This window comes from Telmatherina bonti (genome assembly GCF_933228915.1).
Source record: "Telmatherina bonti genome assembly, chromosome: 9".
NCBI lineage: Eukaryota > Metazoa > Chordata > Actinopteri > Atheriniformes > Telmatherinidae > Telmatherina > Telmatherina bonti.
In genome coordinates, this window is record NC_136627.1 from 12,039,785 (window position 1) to 12,064,475 (window position 24,691).

General features: G+C 39.8%; 1 protein-coding gene across 1 annotated transcript; it reads right to left on the minus strand.

Moving 5' to 3' along the window:
- Window positions 1–1,873: 1,873 nt before the first annotated feature.
- Window positions 1,874–23,430, minus strand: pcsk7 (proprotein convertase subtilisin/kexin type 7). Its single transcript, XM_079246264.1, has 17 exons — window positions 23,240–23,430; window positions 21,982–22,289; window positions 21,588–21,830; window positions 18,497–18,631; window positions 17,161–17,326; window positions 16,750–16,840; window positions 16,572–16,626; window positions 16,261–16,399; window positions 16,070–16,170; window positions 11,884–12,051; window positions 10,435–10,539; window positions 10,235–10,337; window positions 6,804–6,960; window positions 4,845–4,939; window positions 4,607–4,712; window positions 4,409–4,526; window positions 1,874–2,953 (listed from the first exon to the last, which is right to left on the minus strand). Exons 2-17 carry the CDS (start codon window positions 22,228–22,230, stop codon window positions 2,666–2,668), a joined length of 2,319 nt encoding a protein of 772 aa, XP_079102390.1. The 5' UTR covers window positions 22,231–22,289; window positions 23,240–23,430; the 3' UTR covers window positions 1,874–2,665.
- Window positions 23,431–24,691: the final 1,261 nt, after the last annotated feature.

Genomic DNA, 24,691 nt, shown 5'->3' on the forward strand with positions numbered 1-24,691 from the left:
TGTCCCTAATTTTGTCTTTTTGTTTGTCTATGTGGAGAAATACCGACGGCAGTGTAAAGACAAACAAACACAAAGCTCCTGGACCACAGATAACACCAACACAGTTTGAGGACATCCATGCTGTTGTAAACCAAAGTCGCACATGTGTCGTCATGGTATTTTATGTTGCAGATGGTGACGTTTCAAAACCTAAAACGGCCGGTTATATATGTTCACATGCAGATGGAGCATTTGCAAATCTTCACTATGCTCCAAAGTTTTTTTTAAAGAATCATTTTTGAGTGCATAAACCTGCGTTTTTGTGTGGATGGCAGAGAAAAATATCTTTGCTTTGTGAGATCCCCTGGCTATGTGTGGAAAACGCCTAAAAGTTGTAGAATATTAGCTTTCTTGGACCAGTAGACACACCTGGATTATACTATGAAAAGGACATCTCACAACCAGTTAGTGTTTCTAATCTCTATTTCAGAAGGCTGAAAGCCCCTTTCCACCAGTACCTGCTCAGATGTACTGACTTTAGGTCATTTTCCATTCAAACCATGTTGTTGGGGTCATTATGCCAAAGCAGCCTGAAAGTCCTGCAACATAACCGTTATGTAACACATAACGTTGCCTGGCCTGTGACATTCTGTCAGTCACTAAATAAAATAAAGTACTCCAGAAAAGTACTGTGAAGTTTTTTCTCGTGACTCACCCAGTAACATTGCTCCCTGGCCAATCAGTGTCCTGCAGTGTGTCAACGTCACATCTGGCTCGATTCACATGGAAGCCTGGCCAAGTCGGTGCTAACAAGGTACCAGATGCCACCAACTAATGGAAAAGCCCAAAAGAAAGAAAGAATTGAGAGTAATAAAGGAAAATGGCCTACATGAGCAGCTGTCTACATCACTTCTTATATTAATGAAATACAGACTGTATGTTGCATCTCCACTGGGGGAATTTCCCCAGTTTGGGGGTTTCCAATGGCAAAATGGTCATAAATCAAAATCCATATAATCAAGCCATGTAGTGTCTGTAGATTAGAATACTAATATGCTAACTCATTGGGTTTTAAAGTAGCACGACAATACCTTTAAACTCTGCTTCTGAATTCTTTGGATGGCACAGTGATGTTATGTACATTTCTAGCTGTTTCCCAGCAGCTACGGGCTCAGAAACCACCAGTCTTTTTCCATTATTCCAGTGTCACGTCAAAATGTCCTGCCATGTTAAAACATCCAACCTCAGGCTAAATCTGTCAATAATTACCTCTGCCGAGGTTTGACCCTCGTTTATCTGTTTGTGTTTAAGATAACTCAAAAAGTTATGAACGGATTTTCATGAAATTTTCAGGAGTTGTTGGAAGAACTGATTTCATTTTGGTGATGATCCAGGATTTTTTTTTTTTTTTTCACATTTTTGGCCCTTGGTGGATAAAGTATATTATTATCTTATACTCTAGGGTTTATTTATGGAGGTAGGACGCCCCCATAGTAGAAACAATCCAATCAAAATGTTCTCACAATAACAGAGGTGGAGGAGTATCAACAGCACAAAGTGAAACATCAGGCTGACTTTTACTGACCAGAGAGAGTTCAGAGATGAGACTAGATGCAAGATGGTTGCAGACTTAGTGGTCACTGGGAGGCTTTTCAGTGAGAAAAGCCTAAATGTATCTATCTATCTATCTATCTATATCTCTCTCTCTCTATATCTCTCCCCCCCCCCGGGGTGTTTAGAGCTTTATCTCTGGTTCTGACTTCTGACTCCAGAAAGACATCCGAGCAGGACTCATGAGTTTTAACTTTTATTTCCGTTAAATCACCTGTGACTTGCACAGCAAAACACAGATCTCAGCTGCACTCCAAACACTCATTCACATAAAAAAGGGGGGAAAAAAAATACAGCTCTTTGAAACATTCTTGAAAAGAGATGATAGAAATCTTTAAACACCATATCCAGAACATCTGTACAGCAGGCACACACTGTTTATATATTATACTTTATAAAAAATATTTGCTGAAAATCCCCCACCTGAAAACTCCTCTTCAAGTTTTAATCGGATGATAACTCAGGGAGAAAAAAACAAAAAGACAGACAAAAGACAACACCTCAAAAAACCATTAATAATTTTGTGAAACCTCACATTGCACTTCACAATGGAAGACCTTGCATGTTGAAGGCACAATCACTCCTGTCATCTCTCTCACACACACACACACACACTCACACAGCTATCCTATAGTGCACAAATGTCACATTTCAACTCCAGTTGTATCCCCACAGCAAATTCCATGAAGTCTAAGGTTTTTTCTTTGGGTGGAAACACAAATAAACTTGTATAAACATGAGATTATACTGGGGTAGAAATCCTTTTCCAGTCTGACACACACCTTTAAAAAAACCTATTTGTAAGAAGTATTTTAAACCCACAACAAAAAGAAAAAAATTACCTTTTTTTTTTTGTCATTTTTTTCTTCAAGAGGATATTTGTTTAGAAAGAGGTGTACAAAAACGTACACAATCACAGACCGACATATACAAGGACACTTGTCTGGTAAATATGAGGACAAAGAGTCCTCCATTTAAGTTTCCCTGCTGTCCTCTCTGAGGCAGTCTTGGAAGGAGGAGAAAGCCTGAGATGTCCCGAGAGTCGGAGGGTTTTGACCCATCGTGTGGCTCAGTGTTATGTTGCCAGCCGGTCTCTGGTGATGAGGGGCACTTTGGCGTCGGAGTCCAGGACTGCTTGGAGTTCCACACCAGAGTCCTGCTCCTCTTCATCCTCGTACTCATCCGCCTCCTCGTCTGCAAGAGCCTCCTCCACTCCTCTTTCCCTGTGCTCCCACCTGACTCGATGACCACCTCGTCTTTTGGTCAGACACAGGAAGCCCCTGAGGTCCATGTGGGCCAACGTGACCTCTAGCGTGTAGTAGAGGGACCAGAAGAGAGCGAAGCATCCAAACAGCAGCAGGAACTGCAGGGAAAACAGGCAGATGAATTTCAACATCATGCATGTTGTTGTTTGTTTTTTCATTTCTCCAAAGCAAATGATGATTAAAAACTATATAAAGTTATGTAATCATGAGGATTTCATTCAACAAAACTACATTTTTTCACTCAAAATCCAATTTTCTATCAAAAAAAACCAAACATTTTTCAAAATCAAGTTCCACGTTCACATAGGAGCCTTTCTTTGATATCGTCTGAGTCACTCTGTCATCCTTTCACCCTGGAAGTTCATGAATGGTTTGAGACCAGAACTGCTTCCCAGGGTTGCTCTTTGATGCTCCACATGCTCTCATTAAAACTGAGGATCTAGAGGTACGGTAGTAAAAATAAATGATAAAGTATATTATCTTATACAGTAGGCTTTATTTCTGGAGACATGCCTACATAGAAATAATCCAATCATTATTTCTCTGTAGTCAGGGATGATGGTTCCCACACCATGACTTCTCCTCCCTTTATACCAACAGCAGTCAAACATGCATGAGATGCTGCTTTGCTTTTCATGAAAATGAAATGGTCACTTCAAAACTACAGGTATTTAAGAGAGGTCATTTTGTTAAGTAGGGATGCTTGATATTGGCTTTTTAACCATCTCCAATACACCAATTTGGTTAAACTCTTCATTTCCGATACTGATATTTTTTTAACAAGTTGTGACAAACTAAAGTATCTGGAAAACTAAACATGACATCTCTTATATTGTGTTGTTTTGACTTAGCGGAGACTTGGCTGAAGAGTTTATGTGCATGTTGTTCATTAAAAACAGTAAAAATCTATCCCAAAAATGTCCGATATTCCATTTTTATGTCGATATCAGCTGATAATATTGGTACGCTAATAACATCAGACATCTCTATTGTTAAGACATGACTTTAATGGCCATCCACTAACTATCCCATGTAGCACAGAATTCATCAGTAAATAAAACTTCTTAAAGATTTATCTTTGTGTGTTTCAGATCCCACTGGAAACGTTTCACCTTGTAAGCACTAGCTAATGATGGCTAAATTAAAGACAACTGCGGCCTCTGGAGTTTCCTGCATGAAAAGGTTCTTATGATTCTAATAAAATCAGCAGCTTCAAATATCTCCTTGCTAGTCATCAAAGTCACGAGGTATTTGCCTCATGGAGCCTTTCCTTGATATGCCATTATCTGAATGAACCTGTTCACATCTAAAACTTTAATCAAGTAAATCATCCAACATTTGCAGAAAAATCCTGCTTTTCTCTAAACTGCCTGAAAACTCTGACTTCAACTGATCAAACCTGTCTGAGATCGTTGTCAGTGATCTAAATAGAGAAGAAACTACAGAGATAAATCTGTTGGTTTGATTTAATCACAGCTAAATGGGTAAAAGTTTGATACAGTCTGAAATGAAACTACCTCTGAGGTATATTTCTCAGGGAGTTGCGGCTTTACCTTGAGACCGTTTGAGGTGAAAGGATTGATGACCTCGGGAGGAACATCCAAGCCAGGAGGACAGGGCAGGGAGAAGTTGCTGTCCAAGTATTTACCACTCATAGCCTCTTCAATCAGCCTGCCCATAAATGAACAATCAACTCGCAGAACACGGAAACAATCCGAACCATCGCAGCAGACACTTTGATAAGTCCTTACCTCTGTCTTTCCTTCACTTCGCTGTAGGTCATAGATGAACCGTACAGCGTCAGCTTCCACTGCTTCAGCACACCCACAGCTGCACACAGGTCAGACGCGGCATCTTCTACAGAACGAACACGGGTCAGAGAGGAGTGAGCAATCAAACGCACCCAGAAAACAAACAAGAGAAATGTGTGTTTGCATCTCCAGCTCTGTGGTTTCAGATCATGTGTCGATGTGTGTATAAGGGTCTTACTGTGGTCCGATATCTTGAGGGTGTATTGGCCTTCGGCTCCCTCTCCCCAGCAGCGCACGGTGGAGAAAGTCCAGTCCTGTAAGCCTGCGGTATCTCTGTTCACACAGCAACACACCACTTTATTAAAAGCTTCTATAAATCTTTTTCTGCGTGATCATGGGTCATTCTGAATATCTACTCTTGGTTTCTCCATCAACACTAGTTTCATATTCTACTGACGGCATACTAGCGTAATAATAATAATAATAATAATAATAATAATAATGATAATAATAATGCATTTTATTTCAAGTCACTCAAGGACACTGTACAATAAAATCAGGCATTAAAACAACAAGAAACAATAAAGACAACACAGAACAGGTGTGTTTTGAGGATGGAGTTGAACTGGTGAAAACAGTCAGTGTTACGGATGTCTGGTGGGAGGACATTCCAGAGGTGGGGAGCTGAGCGACTGAATGCTCTCCTCCCCATGGTGCTGAGACAGCAGGAGGGAGAAGTGAGGTGGATGGCGGAGGATGACCTGAGGGAGTGGGGGAGGGGGTGACTAAGCTAATGAGTTCTGACAGATAAGGGGGGGGGGGGTTGTGAATGGCCTTGAAAGTGTGCAGAAGAATTTTTAATTCTATTCTTGATTGAACCGGTAGCCAGTGCAGTTGCTGTAGAATAGGGGTGATGTGGTGAAAAGAGGGAGTTTTGGTGATGATGCGTGCGGCTGAATTTTAAACCATTTGAAGTTTATGAAGGTGTTTCTGTGGGAGACTGAAGAGAAGTGAATTGCAATAGTCAATACGGGAAGTAACAAGACTGTGGACAAGAAGATAGGTAGTGGGGGGGTGAGGGAAGAGCGGAGATGAGAAATGTTCCGTAAATGGAAATATGCAGAACGAGTGAGGTTGTTGATGTGGGCATGAAACGATAATGTGCCGTCGAGGATGACAACCGGACTCTTAACTTGGAGGGAGGGGGACACAGGGATGCTGTCAATTCAGAAGGAGAAACTATCAACTTTCTAAAGTGTAGATTTTGTTCCAATGAGAAGAATTTCTGTTTTATCACTGTTTGATTTAAGGAAATTGGAGGTGAACCAGGATTTAATTTCAGATAGGCAAGCAGTAAGGGAAGAGGGAGGGAGTTTGGAGTTTGGTTTGCTGAAGAGATAGAGATGGATGTCAACCACGAAGCAGTGAAAATGTATATTAAATTTACGGAAAATATTACCAAGAGGAAGGAGAAAAATTATGAAAAGAAGCGGTCCCAGGACTGAACCCTGGGGCACACCTGATGAAACAGGTGAAGGGTAGGACCTGAGGTTCTTTAGTTGGATGAATTGAGTGTGGCCAGAAAGATAAGAATGAAACCAGTTGAGTGGGGTATGGGAAATGCCGAGAGAAGACAATCTGTTTAGGAGAGTTGAGTGAGAAATGGTGTCAAAGGCCGCAATCGAGAAGGATAAGTATACTGAGACCAGAATCAGCGGCCACGAGGAGGTCATTAATGATTTTAATGAGAGCCGTTTCAGTACTGTGGCGGGGGCGGAAACCTGATTGGAACTGCTTATACTGGGAGTTTTGGGTCAAGTGGGTGTGGATCTGAGCAGCAACTACTTTTTAAGAATTTTTTAAATGAATGGAAGATTAGAAATGGGACGGAGGTTATTAATTGGTGGGATCTGAATCAGGGTTTTTTTTTTTTTTAAAAGCAGAGTAATGGTTGCAGAGAGGGGCGACAGCTCCATTGGTTAGTGAGGAGTGGATGATGGCAGAGATCAGAGGGAGAAGAGAGAAAGTGCAGGACTTGTAGGGAGCGGATCAAGTTGACAGGAGGAAGAATTGGCTTTACTGATGAAGTCTGAGATTTCTTCAGCATTTGGTAAATAAAAACTGGAAACCGACTGACAGGGAGTGAAGCATTCATATGAAGTAACAAATGAGAAATCAGGATTACGTCTGCACGGACCTGTCAGTGACTCTGCGAGCCCCGATGACTGATGACATGCCGCTGGGGCAGACCAACACTATCTCCACATTACCACGGCAAGGGTGGGTTATCGTCACGGTAACGGCCACATGCTCCAGCGTCTCCATCCCAGAATCTTTCAGGTCAGCAGCAGAGACTAAAACAAGAGCAGAAAGCAGTTTAGTCTGTGTCAGCAAAACGTTTTTATTCTTTTTGGTTGTGTTGAAAGATATTCAGCTTTTACAATACATATATTGACACTGCTGAAGTGATGTCATTCTAATCCATAGACTGTATATAAAGAGATGGGCGGAGCCTCCGTCACGTCAACCATAGGTTTCTAAAGAGCTAAATTGAAGCTCAGGGATTCCTACCATCGCCATCTTGGCATAGGCATGCGTGTCGTCTCACCCGGAAAATACAAATATGGGCAAAGAGGTGGAGCTGAGAAGGGGGCTGTGAGCGTCATGGTGGGTGATTGACATTGAGCGACCTCCGAGCTTTCTGTAGCTAAGAGCTTACCAAGCTAACCTCGACATAACAGGAGCTAACTAGCTAACGGAGGTGAGCGGGCTAAAGCTAAGTCACGTTAACCGACTAAAAACCGCTGCTGTTCTACGTTCTTCTTACTTGAAGCGGGAGATTGGGTACCTGTCAATCAAAAGGACACGCCCCTAAATATGATGAATTTTGAGATTAAATTTCTTTTAAACAGCCGAGTTAGAAAAAAATTCACTCCCCCCACAGTTTTAATGAAGGTAAACCTGATCTATTAAACCAAAAATGGATTTTTGAACCAGGCTGTAAACATGAAGACCAGGCTGTGACCATGTTAAAAAGACCAACTTCCTGCTGTGAAGTTGGTCTTTTTAACATGGGAGTCTATGGGGATTTGCTCTTTTTTTCAGCCCCTAGTGAATGAAGGAGGAACTACAGTCCTATGTACTTCTGCATCGGCTTCACTTTTTACAACTGGAGGTTGTCGCTTGGTTTAAATGCAGGATTTCTGCATTTTAAACAACTTTGCAGCTTTTATTTACATATGGTATAATGATGACAAGTGGATGGCATCATATTGTGTGATAATCTAAATCTAAACATCGAATTTGAAGCGATCTTTTATTAAACACAACACAGAAAGTCAGCAAGATAGCTCGGAGGCCTATGAATTTCAATCTTCCATAATTTTCTTCATCTTTCCTCAATAATGTTTTTCCTTAAAACTGTTATCAGTGTCTCCTTTAACATCCGTCCACCCTCTCAGGACGCATGTCTGGTAATTTCTCCACATTTCCTTGGCTCTGACTACTCATTGGCAGCAGTTCTCCCTGACCATTTAGGGCTGCACACATCCTCAGGGTAGAGAGAGAGACAGAGAGACAAGAAGAGAAGGAGTGTAAACAGAGGTGTAGATAGAGAGAGTCAAGGGACAGATGTAGAGAGAAAATAGGAGACGACAGACAGCAAGCAAAGGCCAATTGGAATTAGAAAAACGAATACAAGATTGGGAACGAAAAGGAGAAAAGAAGGGAGGGAGCGTGGCACAGCAGAAAGGAAATGAGGACAGAGAAGGTAAAGAAGGGAAGATTAAGGATGCATTTTTCATCACTGATGTGATGCCAATTAAGATAAACAAAGTATCTAAACTCTTCGGATGTGCTGGAGTCTTTAGCGTTGGCAACCAATTTGTTTTGGCATCCCACAAAAAGCATCAACTTCTCCAGTAAAATATTAAGTTAATACAGCTTTCCCACAAGTTACAATGAAGTCGCTGTCTAGACGGAGCCTTTATGACCAGTTTGTTGATCATAATCTCCAAAATAATCCATAGTTACAGATCATTATTCCCCTCATCGTGTGTCAATCATGCAACAGCTCTGCCTTTTCGTCCATATACGAGTCTACAAACCCATGAGTGTCACTGTAGTGACTGCATCCACAACACTCATCACACACACAAAAATGAGGGATTCTCAACCTTCAGGTGCAATTTACAATAAAATACAAAAATTAAAAATAACTAAAAATACTCCCTTTGTCCTAAACAATTTATTGAAACCAAAGCTAACAGCAGTGTGGGTTTAACACCACCATAAAAATAACATGGCGTTAACTTGTCATGTGTTTGGTGTCGTCTTGCTCTGATGATGTCTAAATGTGAACAGTATGAAGAAGATTGTTCAGCTAAAAGTTCTCATGTTCATTTCAATCTCAATTTATCATCTTCAACTATCCATTAACATACTAAAGGAGATGCAAGACTGGAAAACAAGAAGGTACTTCCCAAATTTCACAAAATCTTCATGGCACTCATTTTGGTAAAACTTGTATTTTCTGTGACTTTCTCTGATTTAGTTCAGTTTTGTTTTTTAGGACATAAAAACTCATTTAAACAGAAACATGTAGAAACTCTTGATCTGCACTGTTTAGGAATATTCTTATTTGTGTGTCTTTATTCAGCTTTGTTTTCCTAATGTCTGCAAATATTTTCTTAGTCTTGCTGTAAAACACGTGTAAAACCCAAACACACTGTCGATCATGATTAAATTCAGTCAATTCTGTGTGTAGACTGTAACCTCTGAGCATGTCTTGTTAACAATAAATCCTGATTTTAATCCTTTTATTTATACATTTTGTGCTCTTCTATGCTTCATTTTATCTCTTTCTTTCCTTGATTTCACAACGAATGAATTCTCTGCTTTCCATCTCCATGACAACAGACAGCGAATGAACACAAACAAACACAAAACGTTTACTGAAAGGCCCAACACACTCGGTTGTATCTGAAAATACAAACATACATTAGTGGAGCTGGTGTTCACATGGGGGACTAAACAAAGCTGCTTTAGAAGCTTTAAAACTCCCATCAGGGATTCAACCAAGTTAAAAAGAAAATGTGACAACAGAAATATGTCTGAAGCAACTTCATCCCTTGTTGAAAATAAAACACACTTCATAGGCTGTTCTGTAACTGTCAGCAGTTTTGTCCTATAGGAGTGTGTTGCATGAGACCAAACGCACACACTGCTGCTGAGCTGCAACGAGGCCATAAGGAAGATAAGGATCAAGGGAGGAGAGGAAACGGAGAAGGAGAGATGAGAAAGGGAAAGGGAAATGTTTGTCTTACAATGATGTCATCACCAGGAGCGTTTGCGTAAAAGCTGTGAGAGGGACGGCTTACAATCAAACTGTATCGAATATGAGACAAGCACAGTGTAAATAAGGATGAACAATGACTGAGGAGAATTGTGACAGAAACAGGAGGGGGGGGACACTAAGGAAGCACACAAACAAGTGAACATTTCCTAATATGGAGAGGCAGACTGAGGAGCAGGCAGCCACGCAGGGAGGGATGGACCCAGTTACATGCAATGTGTAAACTCCACAGGGCTGAGAGGGTGAGCGAGAGGCAGATAAACAGAGAGCGCTACCATTCCAGGTACGGATAAGCTCATTGGAGTAGGTCAGGATGGGCACATCCTCCTTCATGACGGAGCTCTGGTAGGACACAAGGAAAGGCACCGACTCCCACACCTGAGATAAGCAGAGAAATCTCACTTGCTGCGGACATTATGACATGGACGTAAGACTATACAGACTAATAATAATAAAGAGCTGCATCTCTTAATACCTTGGCGGCGTTAACGAGTCTCCATGCGTTAAGCAAACCGAAGCCGTGCTGGTGGCTGTGATGAAAACCAGCTCCGTTCACTCTCCAGTCGGCACTACTGTCACACTGCTCAAAAACACAGCCGGAACATGTTCATGATATGCTACATCAAATTAAAATTAAAATTAAAATTAAAATTAATCAAATCAAAATTAAAATAAATAATTTCAAATTAAAATAAATAATTTCAAATTAAAATAAATAAAATCAAATCAAATCAAATCAAATCAAATTAAATTAAAAATTAAAATTAAATTAAATTAAATTAAATTAAATTAAATTAAAGCAAATCAAATCAAAGATTTGACTTTATTATATATAATAATATATATAATAAAGACTTTATTTATCCCCGAGGGGAAATTCAAGGTTCAAGCCAGCTCGTCCAAGAACCAAACAAGGTGAAACTGAAAAGGCCAGGTATTTACTTCCTCATTTTTCAGTCGTTTTATCCATCAGCTGTACAACATATTTACAGTTTTCAGAAAATTCTTAAGTTTGTAGGCATTGAAAATGGACTCGAATGTCTTTATGTTACATGCCGAGTCCCTCATGCAAGGCTATCCACTGCGTTTCTGCTGCTGAGAGTTTTAAAGCTTGAACTTGACTTCTGTCCTGATAGACCCGTCTTGGTTTTCACCACCACAGTTTTAGAATAAGATAAATTTTATTTTACACCATTTTGTTAACAAAACAAACAAACACCTTTTCACAAACGCTCTCAGCCTAAAAACCCTGAAACAGCTTGTCTGCACTGATTGTTTATGCTCCAGAAACAAAGATCAGCTTCACAAGGTTTTGCTTGCTTCAGAAGAAACTTCTTAGTTGGTTATTTCTCCCTGATAACGGCTCAGTAAACAGCAGAAAACACGTCAAACTGGACAAAATACAAACATTTACAATGACTTTAGTCATAGTAATGACTTTTATAATAATGATTGTTTAATAATGGAATAATATGCTTTTACAATGTTTTATTTTGTAATTTTAGGGAACATCTGTTAGGGGACAACAGATGGAAATTAGCCTTTGGCTATAATCTGGCTTGTTTACGTCTGCAAACTGTACATGACGTTCATTAACTGGCATTGTCCCTTTTATATAAAAATAAATTGAATTGAAATTGAATTGAACTACTCAGCAGCTGCCGTGAAAGCTTAGTACACACAAGAAACGCTCATTTTTACCCTGAGCTCTAAATCCAACACTTTAAGATTGCAAGTTTTGCCTTCTCCAAACGGAAAATAAATCTTTTTTTGTTTGTTCTGATTAATTTTAATCAATAAGATCTAATCTATAGAGTCAATGATGTTTTCCTGAACTGTCCTGACACTAAAATCCCATTATTCCCCACTACAGGATTTCCCTACGTGGATTTGTGTGTAACAATGAGCAATGTTTCTGGCCCACCTTGGTCGCAGTAAAGGCGATTATATGCTGGATGTCCCTCCAGTTGAGGCAAGGCCGAACCTGCAGCATGAGGGCCACCATTCCTGCTGCCAGGGGGGCCGCAGCAGACGTACCGGTGTGGCCCTCCGTGCAGCCGGTCCCATGCTGCATGGACCAGTCTGACGTCACCTGCAAAGTAACAGAGAAGCTGTTGGAAATGCAGCTTGATGAATTATAAACAGTGTTAACAGCTCTGACTCTGACCCAATGTAAACTCCATACTGGTTTACATCAATACATGAGCTTCTCCACGACCTTCACACAGTACGGCTGAAAGAAATCTAAATCCTGAGCAGTGGAGGTTTGGCAACCACGCTAGCGCCTGCATCATGGAGCCATCTTGACAATATGACGGATTTAGTGTGAGGACCAGAGTTCAGCTATGTGTCATGAATTTATTCTACTGACAGGAGGCTGAGGTCCTGTGAAGGCTGAGCTTTATGAAAACAAAGACAATCTGAAAATAGTTCCAGCAGTAAAAACGAGTGAAGATCAACTTAAAATGAACAAACAAAGAGGTGAAACATGAGTTGACCACAAGATTTTTATCAAATCAAGAGGCCAAAGTTTATTTGTTTGTAGATTCATCTGTAACCGTGAAGCGTCTGAACTCTAGCTCGAGTCTCATGCAGGGCAAACGGTCCTTGTTTTCCATGTTAAACACCAGCCGGTTCCCAGCCCTCTGTGTTTACAAGTTAAGCTTGTTCCGTACTCCACAAGAAGCAAGAACTCAGTTTTCGAGGCTGCAAGAACAAGAAAAAACTTCTTGTTCGTCAGGTCCATACATCCTCCACGAGAAGACGTCTGCAGAAGACACGGGGAGGGATCACTGCGGGGGGGGCGACGTCTGCCTTTATGTGCAATGAACCCGGTTGTTACCTCCGGCAAGGAGGTTATGTTTTTCCCGGCGTCTTTGTGCTCAAGATAGCTCAAAAGGTTACGGACGGATTTTTATAAAAAGAGTTGTTGGAAATGTGAAAATGAAGAACTGATTAAATTTTGGTGGTGATCGGGATCACCGTTTGGATTTTTTACAAGGATTCTTTAACATTGTGCTTGGCGGAGGTTTCCGCTCTCCGAGTGCTTTTCTAGTAGGGCTGTGACGATACGCTTTTGTCCCGATTCGGTCCAATTCCAATTTTTTGGGTGCAGATTCGATTTAAATTGTGATTCTCAAAATTCTTCAATATTAATCATTTTTGTAGATTAAAAACATTTTTTTTTTTATTTTTTTTTTTAAATAAAACTTCTTTTTGCTAGTAATTTTTCTTGATTTCAGTGAGGAAAAAAGCAACACAGTAGCCAGATCATCATTCTGCTGCTATGATGCCCAAGAAGACAAGTAAAAAGATCCATAAAACCAATGAAAATGACAAAAATTTCATAGTGGATTAATTTTATTTATTTGGGGGAAAAAAAAAAAATCAATTTTTTAACAAAAAAAATCAATTTTAAAATTGTGAAGAAAAAAATCCAGATTTCCAATTTTTCAATTCGATTTTCCCAACCCTATTTTCTAGTTTCATATTTAACTAGCAGCTTTGACCGCGGCAGGACGGGTCGTGCACACGGCTGGGTCCGATTGTTTTACTGCCACATCAGCATCCCTCGATCAGCTGTTTTATCAAAACAATCCGTTTTACCTGCAACAGCAAAAACGCAAAAGCAACAACTCCGCTTTCTGCTTTCTCCGTGTTAACCACGCCCACCTCAAATGTCCGACCAATCACACGATACTTCTCGGAGCCCCGCAAGAAAAAAGTTCTGCCAGCCCGATGTGTTAATAACTGTCTTCAAACGTGAACAAAATGACATAATTTTCTTCTGAGCCTTGAGAACAAGAAAAAAGTTCTTGCTTCTCGTGGAGTATGTAACAAGCTTGTACCCGCATGCAGGCCTTCTCCTGCCTCCACTCCTGACATGTACAAGTTTCTAAATATCATCTGGTGTCGTGAACTCTTTGACTCCCTAATATCCGAGGTGACTGAAGTAAAGCAGCTTATTTGATCACTTTGTTGATAAGATACTGTAAAGGAGCAAAAGGAATTTAAAGATGCCTCCGATACAAAGTAAACGTCAGAAAAGGTCGTTACATCATGTTAAGCTACTTCTCCATGAAACTAACCGGCAACACAGAAAACATACCCAACAATCATGATTCACATCATCATCATGTCAAACAGGAAGTAGCAGGATGCTGACAGATTACAAACAGCAGCACTGCGTAACATAAACACGAGACATGGGGTTTTATACATGTTTACAAAAAGAAATGTGAGCATTTAGTAATAAATACTTTATAATCGTGTCCATGTTTTCTGTGGCAAGGCATGAGTCATTTAACTGTGCAAAGCAGCAAACATGGACCAGAAAAGGCGTTTCAAGCTGTACTGAGAAGTAAAGCAGCTAAATGCTTAAAATACAAACTTCTGCAAACACTTCTGCTTCCTTCCATGTCACCTATTTGCTACATGACAGGATATTTTGTGATGTATGAACAATTATTTTAGTATAAGATATTAAGCTGAGCTTCATCACACACATTCATAGCAACCAGTCAAACAGGTTGTTTGCACACACTGCCAAATCTACCCACATCTGGTTGCTGGGCAGTCCATTAAGTTCCTGCAAAAGGCTGGTTTACTTCATCCAACACAGTCGTCTCTGCGGGGACAGCGTTCAAACATTCTGCATATCAGTCATCAGAGCGAGACACACAACTCGCTGACCTTCTGCTTTCCTCATGGCTCCTGCAGATGCTACACGTGATCACTTTTCTAGAAAAACACACCGACAAGCAGTGTGTGGTGAGCGCTCATGCTGGGAGCGTACTGTGGGTTGGTGGTGGATCAATGAATCCGTCCTGGATAAATATTTTTTTTCCCCTGAGGTGATGATTTCCTCAAAGCAAACGGTGTTTCCATGGTTACAACCACAGACATCACCAAATAGAGGTCAGTGGCTTCAACGGGCCCTTACTTCTGTCATCGTCATCTGGAGATTAAAATAGTCCCTACTTCCCCCGATGAAGAGCTGCTTTTAAACAACCGTCTTCATCGTTACGAGACCTCTTCAGCTCACACACAGCGACATAAAGTACAGACAAACCCAGCAGCCTTTTGTCACGCCATGTTGCAGCACCTCCACCTCCAGGTCCTGCCTGCAGACACGGACAGCAGCTGGCCTGACCACGTTCGACTCTACGGTTCCTGATAAGTTTATCTGATCTTGTCATCTTACATTTGTTCTATTTTTATTGATCTAGTCATCTCGCAGTTGTTTTAGTTTTATTGATCTTGTCATCTCGCAGTTGTTCTATTTTTATTGATCTAGTCATCTTACAGTTTTTCTATTTTTATTGATCTTGTCATCTTACAGTTTTTCTATTTTTACTGATCTTGTCATCTTACAGTTGTTCCGTTTTTATATTTAAGATCAGCTTTTAAATACAGACAATCCAAACTGGACTATTAAACACAACTCTGGTTAAAATAAGTTAACAAAAGTTGAAAAAAAAACCATTTTGAACTTTTGCAAAGGCAATTTTGAAAATTTCTCTACAATTAAATGAAGCCGGCTGCTTAAACTCTGCATAAGGTCAAGTTATTTAAAGCTAGCCTTCCCATTGAACAGATTTTAATTTTCTCCTTTTATTGAAAAATAAACACTCTGATGTTATTTTTCTTATTTACAAGACAAACATACATGAAATAAAAAAGGTCAGAGCTTTTCATATTCACTTTTTATTTCTACCTCAGTTAAAGTTTTCCACTACTGTTCAAAGAGCCCAGAATCAGCAAGTCCTTACAGATTCCCTTGATACTGCTCAGAAAAGACTGGGATTCTCGCCTGATGTTTTACATGTCCTGTGAAGAGTTACGCTGCTTAGAAAGGAAGAACTAATCTGGACTAGTTTAGTTCAGAAGATCTAAACTAGTCCAGATTTTTTCAAATTCCTTATAACAATCATTAGGTACGCATCACAGATAACCCCTGTCCTCACACCAACAGTATACACCACTGACGTAAGTAAACCATGAACAATGGGATCCATTTCTTGCAACTGTTCCTTGTATTTGTGCATTTGTGTGTGTGTGTGTGTGTGTGTGTGTGTGTGTGTGTGTGTGATAGGTTAAGAAAGACCTACGATGCTCCTCAGGTTGTTTCCCCCACTGCTGAAAGTGACAGCCAGCATAGACGCACACTCCTCTGCATAGAAGGGCATCCTCCCTTTTTCATCGACTGCTCCTGCAACAAGCAAACCCACACACACTCACACATACATCCACAACCAAGAACACACAATCTTGCTAACACACACGTGTTTCCATATCTAACCGATTGTGATGGTGTAGATGGAATTGGCGTAGCCGTCGTAGTTGCAGTTGTCATTGTATCGACCGCCGTTGCCACTAGCGACCACAAAAATGCTCCCAAAGCCGCGTCTGCCCGCGATTACGCCGTGCTGCAGTGCTGCCTGTGGAGGAAAAGGTGAAAATAAGGAAAAAATTAGGATCATTAGAGTAGAAATAATCAGCTGCAAACCACTCCAGGTATTTGTGCTGCAAGTCTTTTTCAATGCACATTGCACGAGCCGCTGCAGTACACTGCCCTCTGCTGGACGGAAAGAGTGGCACACCCAAACTAACCTTGCCAAGTGGGTGAGGACCATCCACAGTGTGTCCGTCATCATCTGGACCCCAACTACAGGACAGAACAGTTTATATTAGAAAAACACCAGGAAATAACATTTAAAGCACTGCTGTCATAAAGGCAAATTTCCCAACAGAAATACTAAATCCACTCAGGAAGAGCGACGTCTGCTACCTGCAGCTGTAGATGTCGTTGACTTGGTAGTGCTTGTTGAAGGCTATGGCCTCCAGGCTGTCTGTCAGCGGACCATCCAGGACTCTGATACCTGAGCAGAAGGACTTCAGTGTCAATCTTTAAAAAGGCTCTTTTCTCCACCTCCCAGGTTTTTATCTTTTTAACTACAGTACTAAGTAGGTTGAAGATGTGTTTAAGCCCAGGGGATCCCCCAGTCCTGGTCCTCGAGGACCGGTGTCCTGCAGGTTTTCCAAGTGTCCCAGCTGCCACACAGCTGATTCCAATCAACGTGTGTTTAGCAGACATGTGCAGAGCCTGTCTGAGTCTGATGTGTTCCTGCAGGAACACTTGGAAAACCTGCAGGACACCGGTCCTTTAGGACCAGGTTTGGGGATCCCTGTTGTAGCCTACCTGCCACCTTGCAGCCGTAGGCCACACCCACAGCGCAGAAGCTGTTGTTAGGAACAGCTGCGATCTCTCCAGCACAACGAGTCCCATGATGGTTGTCGCTTTGGACGTCGGGGTGAGGCATGGGGTCGGGGTCGTTGGAGTTGAGGTCATAACTTCCCTCTGGACTCTAAGGAGGACGTGTTCATGAGCATGTGGTTTACACTCCTGAAGCTGGTGTTGTCAAAGCAACCGATTCTCAGGTACAAACTGATTCTAACATTTTGTATCTACGTAGATATTAATTAGCATGGGTATTGATCATTCAAAGCCACTTTAGTATCTGCTCGTTCACAGAAAAAAAAAAAGATCATTTTCGACAGGCACTGCAGTGGACAGCCCTGCCCCTACAGCGTCTCCCTGGGGGTTCATCTTTTCAAATGTTTTTAACTTAATGTTGGTAAAAAACAGAAATATAATCCTAACTATCCTAAATATGACTGTAGAAAGAAAGAAAATTTACACCAGTAGTGAGTGCATCTATTTACATACATGTCCTTTTGCTCACTATACTCGAGAAGAGTTTAAGCTGACGATGGAAAAACATTGTTAACTTGAACTGTGAGAAAAATGACACGTATGTAAATAGATGCACAAACTACCAGTGTAAATTTTCTTTACTTCAATATGTTTACATTCACATTTTTTCTCATATTTATTAATATATTTGTCTTGTATTGTGTTATTTTTGTGTTGTACTGACTAATTTAGTTTTGTTCCCACTTTTGTTCTATGTATTTAAAATAGCGCTGAGAAATGAGCACCTTCCTTTGTATTGGTATTAGGTTAGAAACGTAAGTACGGTGACAACCAATCAGAAAACCCTGTTTGTTTTGGACAAAACAGGTTTAACCAGGCATGTTATGAACCAGACAATAGACAGTTGTGAGTAAGGATCTGAAACAGCTTGAGGAAATCTCAACACAATTTCTCTGCTCATTATGAGATTTAAATATAATAAATAATTCAAGCACTGCTACTTCTAGTGCCAATGCTTCTCCCTGTTCTGGTGAGTTTGTCTAAACATAAAAAATCTGACTCCCTTTTTGCTGTGAGTCAAATTCTCTTTGTTTTTAAACTTCCTTATTGTGCTCAGTTCTTCTTACAACAGAAGCATCACAGTAGTTTTTTTTTTTAACAGTGGAAAGGTATTATTACACAAAAGAAGCTGTCTCACTAATACTACCACAATAATTCAACTCCTTTGTGATTACGCTTTGTGTATTTTATCTTTAACAAACCACTACAGGCGATCCAGGTTACATTTATAATGACAGTTGTTGTCGTAGTTGTGACTTACATAGTTGGGTTTAATGTCCTGGTGGGTGTGCTCCACCCCATCATCCACAACCACCACTGTGACTCCCTGACCGGTGATGTTGCGCTCCCACACTCCCGTCACGTTGATATCCATCCCTCTACTCACGTCATTGTGCTGTAAAAACAAGAAATGGGATATACTGTGAAGGAAAGGCCAAGAAGTGTGCCAACTCCTATCTGTGCAGGGTTATGGGTGATTAGGTGAAGCCTTTTGTGCCCGCGGCATAGACGCTGTATCCAGGAGAGGCATTTTAAGCTTTAAGCTTGTGAATTGTTGTAAACAGGAAATGAGGAATCTCATTCCAATCAGGTAAACTAAGATGAGAAACAGATCTCTTGCTTCACTGGAACATATAAAGCTGATTTAATGCAGCTTTGTTGATAAGTTCAGGCTAATCAAATTAAATTTAATAATAAAAGGAACTCCATATTCGTGCTATTCCCAATCTAGACGAGTTGCATTTCATTTCACTTGTAAGTTGTTCAGATGTCGCTTTAACAGATTCGGCACAGAAGTTTAAAATGTACGAGACGAGTGTGTTAAAACTTCAACGTGTCAGTAATCACAAATGTGGATGAGTCAAACTATGACAGTAGTAACAAGATGAAAATGTCCGTCAGTATCTCGGGTCAAAAGTGTAAAATAGAAGTACTGGGAACATGAGACATGAGTGTTTCTCAATTTAAGTGGGGCGTGAACATCCTTAGATCTCCCCAACTGAGCTGCTGTAGATCTATACTTCTGCTTTTTATTACAATTTCAGTCTCATGACTTGAATTCACATCCACCGCCTTCATCTTGCAGCTTTGAGCCAGCTGACAGGAGTTTTCCCAGCCTTACTTTGTGTAAACAACATAAAATAAATGACTGCGTGTATTTGATTAACACTTGACACACTTCTTATGGGTCACGATGTAATGGAGATGGCACCATTTTATTGGAACCCATGAGTGTTAAATAAAAGGATATCCTGCTCAGTCTACTTTAAATATTTCTAGCTAGTGATGATAAACGGCATTAACGCCACACAAACAACAAGCTGCAATTGGTAAAAGCCGTTTGCAGCAGTTTCAGACCATTTAATCAGACTAAACTGGTTTTAGCCGACGACCTGAGGCTAAAAAACAGAAAAAGTCTAGAAATATGTACAACTGCCCTGCAAAGGTGACACAATGTTTGTTAGTAGGTGTGTGCACGGTGTCTCAGCTTCAGAAGACAGTACTATGTAATGCTTGGCATTTGCTGTTTATGCTTTTTTTTTTTTTTAAAAGTAAAAATAAAACATAATCACAACAATATGATGTCAGTGTTGTACACTGGACATTGTAAGTAAGTAAAGGTTTATTTATATAGCGCCTTTCAAGGTAAAAATCCCAAAACACTTCACAACAAAACAAAAAAACACTAAAACAACCTAAAAAAAAAAAAAAAAACACCAAGAAAGAAAAAAAAAAAAAAAAAAAAAAAGTAAAAGCAAGATTAAAAAGAGGGGGATATGAATGACCGCACATATCCCTTTCATTCATTTAAAGCACCTTAAATTAATTAAGCTGCTTTTTAAAAGACATCACACACTCAGCCGAACTCAGCCGAGAGGAAGGGAGTCCCATTAAGCAGGGGCCACTGCTGCAAATGTACACTTTTCAATAAAAATCACATACAAATCAAGCACTATTTATCAATAAATGCAAGATTAATTTACCTTTGTCGGTACCTGGAAACTTTATTGCGTCCTTTTACATAATTTTTCCCCTCAGTTTTTGGCTACTGTCTTGGTTGTGTTTCACCATATGGGACAAGTTTCTATTAGAGGACTTTGAAATTCCTTTTTTGAGTTCTCTTAAAGGTTAACAGGACAAATGTACGATCCTTTCAGTTCATTAGTGGACAAAAATGTGCTGTTTTTACTTTCCTATAAATATATTGCAGATTAAGATTATTTTAAAATTATTGGCACAAATAATTCAATCAACACTTATAATAATTTTTAAAAAATGCTAATAATCCAATTATTTCAACCCTTGAAATTCCAATTAGATCAAAAGATATTTTTACATAAAATTATACACAGAAAACGTGTTATTTTATATATATATAATGCATTTTAGGAGGGACAGGAATTTTATTTGAAAATCAAATCAATGTTTGTTATTTCCATTTAATTTAAGACAGAGTGGAAAAAGATCCCACAGCACCAAACATTTATTTTATGTGAAAAAAAAGAAAAAGATTTTTCTGTGGATTTTTTCCCCCCATGAAAATGACAACATTGTTTACATAAATGGACATTTAGGGGTTAACATAATCTTAATATGTCTGGTAGTTTTGATTAAGACTAAAGTTGACTGACAGGTTTCAGAAAAAATGGCAAAAAATTATTCTTTAAAGACCCACACCATAACTTTTCTACTACGAAGTTTTGTGTTAATGACACGTTTTGATGGCGCACCAAAATTCATTAAGCGTATTTCTGTAGCTGTCACTGGCGAGCGGCGTCCTGCTGCTGAGAAACCACTACACAGCTTTCTGAACCTGGATGTGACGTGACATTTTGCTTCACGGTATAATAAGAAACCGGCTGTTTTAAACACGCAACATCGCTGATTCAGCAAAGAAACACAAGAAGATTAAAAGAGAAAGGGACAAAACAAAAATCATCGTAAGATCATCTTTTGCTGGCTGGAGAGAGCCTACAGGTCAGGCAGGATGCAAGACGGATGCTGAATTAACCGTCTATAGGGGGGCACGTGACGGGGAAAATGGCAAAAGTTCTGGGGTGTGTCTTTAATGTTTTTACAGCTGTTTTTGAGAGGGACGTTTCTGTCTTCCAGTGGCCTGAAAGTTTAGTAAATCAATGCAACCCTTCATGTGTTAAGCCAGGAAATGACAGAAATGATTTTATCCTCAAAAGAAGTAAGGAGTTCACAAGAAGAAGCTGGAAGAAGGAAACACAGCTGAAGATTACAGTGGCACAGTAATACAGCTCTCCAGAGACTCTCCTCCATTTGTAAAGTATCACCAGCCCAGAACTAGTTCCTAGAAGGGATTAAGGATTTGAATAGGTCCTCACCAAGTGCCACTGCTTCGGATAGTTTGGATCGTTGAATGCTATGGATCTCTTTGAACGGCTGAGGACTCTATCCTTCGAGTACCACAGGACATGAGGATGGGCTGCTAGAACATCCCCTGGTTGGGAACCTCTTCTCCATACACCTCCCTTAGACCCAGAATCAGGTTTTACAGTACACAGCAAGTAATGGCCTTCCAGCTGTCCAATCTGGCCCTGGTTTTGAAGCCCGGCCTCCTCTGCTACCTGTAACACATAATATACTGACAATTACTGCGAGTTGACCTAGAATAGTACCTAAAATGTCAGCATTAAAGTAGATGTGCAAGAGATACTCTAACTTTCTTATAAGAAAAAAAGGGGAAAAAATACACACTATATAAATGGTATACTCTACCCTGTTGGCAATCACATCCAAGTGGTCAGAGCCCTCTACCCCATCCTCTTCCTCATGATGTGAGCCGGCATGAAGCCGGACTGCCCAAGACTGACCTGGACCGCAAGAGTGTGATGGCCAAGACGAAGAATGAGACGAAGAGGAGAAGGGAGCAGAAGGAGTCACTGAGGGCAGAAGGATGAGCAGCAAGAGGGTGAACAAGGACAGAAAAATAAGGAGGAGGAATGTGGGAAAGTAGGGCGTTGCCATGGCAAGGAAGGGTGACACAAAGGGTTAACCGTACAAGCCCTCTTCATCTGAGCTGCAGTCTGGACACAAGACAGGGAGAAGACATTTTATTAGTGGAGACAATCTGAGAATGAGTGTCTGGTTGCTTGTCATCTATGTGTTGCATTCAGAGACAGCTTAACAAAATGAAAGGATCACACTTTGTTGTTCAGAGCTGTAGCTGAAGCAGATCTGATTAATACCCATTAGGTTTTTTATCTGAATTCCTGCTTATGCAAGATAAAACTAAAGATAATGGCAATACTATATATATATATATATATATATATATATATATATATATTGGTAAAGTAAACAACAAGTCAAGAAAATAGGGAAAACGTATGACTAATTGGCTAATTAAAAACAACAACACAATATCTGCGTTACAAAAGTACAATGTGAGCAGGTGCTGCATGCAGAGTGGATTATGTGTGCTTATATCAAAGTTTACAAACTAAAACAGGACAACCACAAATAAAATATTAAAATCATTTATCTGCCTCGACAAAAAAAAAAATAAAAAAATTAAGGGGAGTTGAATAAATAAGATATTCTCATAAAGTGTCACATGGCGGAAGAATAAAACTCCTACAGGAAGCTCTGCGGTTTAATCTGAGTTTATTATTATAACATAAAACATCCACTGTAAATAATATAAACACCGTAAGGACATATATAATGTAAGATGGAAGAGTTAAAAATGTATATAGTTTTCGCAAAAGCCAATTTGTTTCCGGTACTGGTTTAAATGTAGGCTTTTGTGATACTCGCGTTAGCTCTAATGCTAACATAACGTGAGCTAATTTTTTGCTGATTGTTTAGTTTTTGTTGAGCCTGAAAGATAGCTGCTTTTTTATTTTTATTTTGGCAGCTAGTTGAACACTCGGGTTAGGTTTAATGGCTTAATTCCCCAGTCTCTGAAATGACTAAACCATTCCACATTTTTTACACAGATAAACGTGAAGGAGGAAAAACAAAATATTACAACCTGAAGTAGGACAGTCGAGCTTCAGCAGCGGCGTGTGTGGTTGTTGTCATGTTGCCTTGAAAAGAAGCTGGTGGACGTCCTGCAGCTGTAACCAATAATACCTTTGTATTTTTCACGGACACATTAGCAGCCGTGCGTGTTTATGGCAGTAATACTGTCCAGTCAAATCGTTTATTGTGAACAGGGGCCGACTAAAATGACCCGGAAGCGTCTAAATGGCAGCCATGATGTGTGTTTTTCTCCAGCAGTGCATCCAACTTCCGTCAGGATCAATTAACATTACAACATAAAATCTAACACAGAAATAAAAAGAGTAACTAGAAAAAGACATAGTAATACGTTTTCTCTCACGCTAATCCGGTTAAAATAATTAATAAAATGTTATATGTTACAGTTCTGGTTCAGATTCTGAGCAAATTTACGGGAATAAATTCTGTCTTCAGTAAATACCATAGACCGTATTCAGGGCCGGATTAAAAGTGCACAGGCCCCTGGGCCCAGAGTGGTCCAGGGGCCCCCTTCCCCACCGCAACATCGGGAAAATTGTTAATGATACAGTGTGAAACAGCATTCCTCACATCACTCAGCCAATGGTACCAATAGCAATACTCTATTGGTAGTGGTGTAACTATCGGGCTTTTGTGTACATTTTGTTTCATGTCCAAACTGCTGGTGTTTGCCCTACGTGGGCTTCATATGGGCCCCAGGTGGGTGTGGGACCCTGAGCCTGTGTCCATAATTCCCATTGGATAATCCGGCCTTGACTGTATAAGATTATTCTATGTACAGTCTATGGTACATACCTGCATTTATAACATCATCAAGATTATATGGTTGATTATTTGTCTGTTAATTATCTTTCTTATCAACACTTCATCTAGAAAAGCACGGAAGAGCTAAGACATCAACCAAACATCCACCCATATGGTGAAAAATATATTTTTTTTAAATCATTAATACGACACTGGTACAGTCAAGTACCAATGAAGAAAAAAACGTAACATAAATATCCTAACCAATGACAAAAAGGCTCATATAACATTCAACCAATCAGATTAACGCATTATCCATCAGCAACTACAAATAAGACCCGTCAGTAAGTATCTAGCAGTATATCTGTTTTTTATGCTTCATGGTCCTAAGTTCTTGGTTAAAAAAATCTTGTAAGAAGGCATTTTTTTTCTCTTTTTTTTCTGTTTTTTTTTGTTTGTTTTTTTTAATAATAGCTTATGATATTGAGCTTATATAAAAACAATCAAAACTTGTTAAATGTGAAGGTTTTCCATCAATTTGTTAGCTTTACAAATGGTACAAATGTTTGCTGTCAAGGGTTATTTTCCCCTAAAATGTGTATTTTGACTGACAAATAGCATGATATAATCCAGTTGTAACAAAAAAAAAAACCATCCATGCTACTAATAATATTTATATATATTTATTTAATTGTTTAAA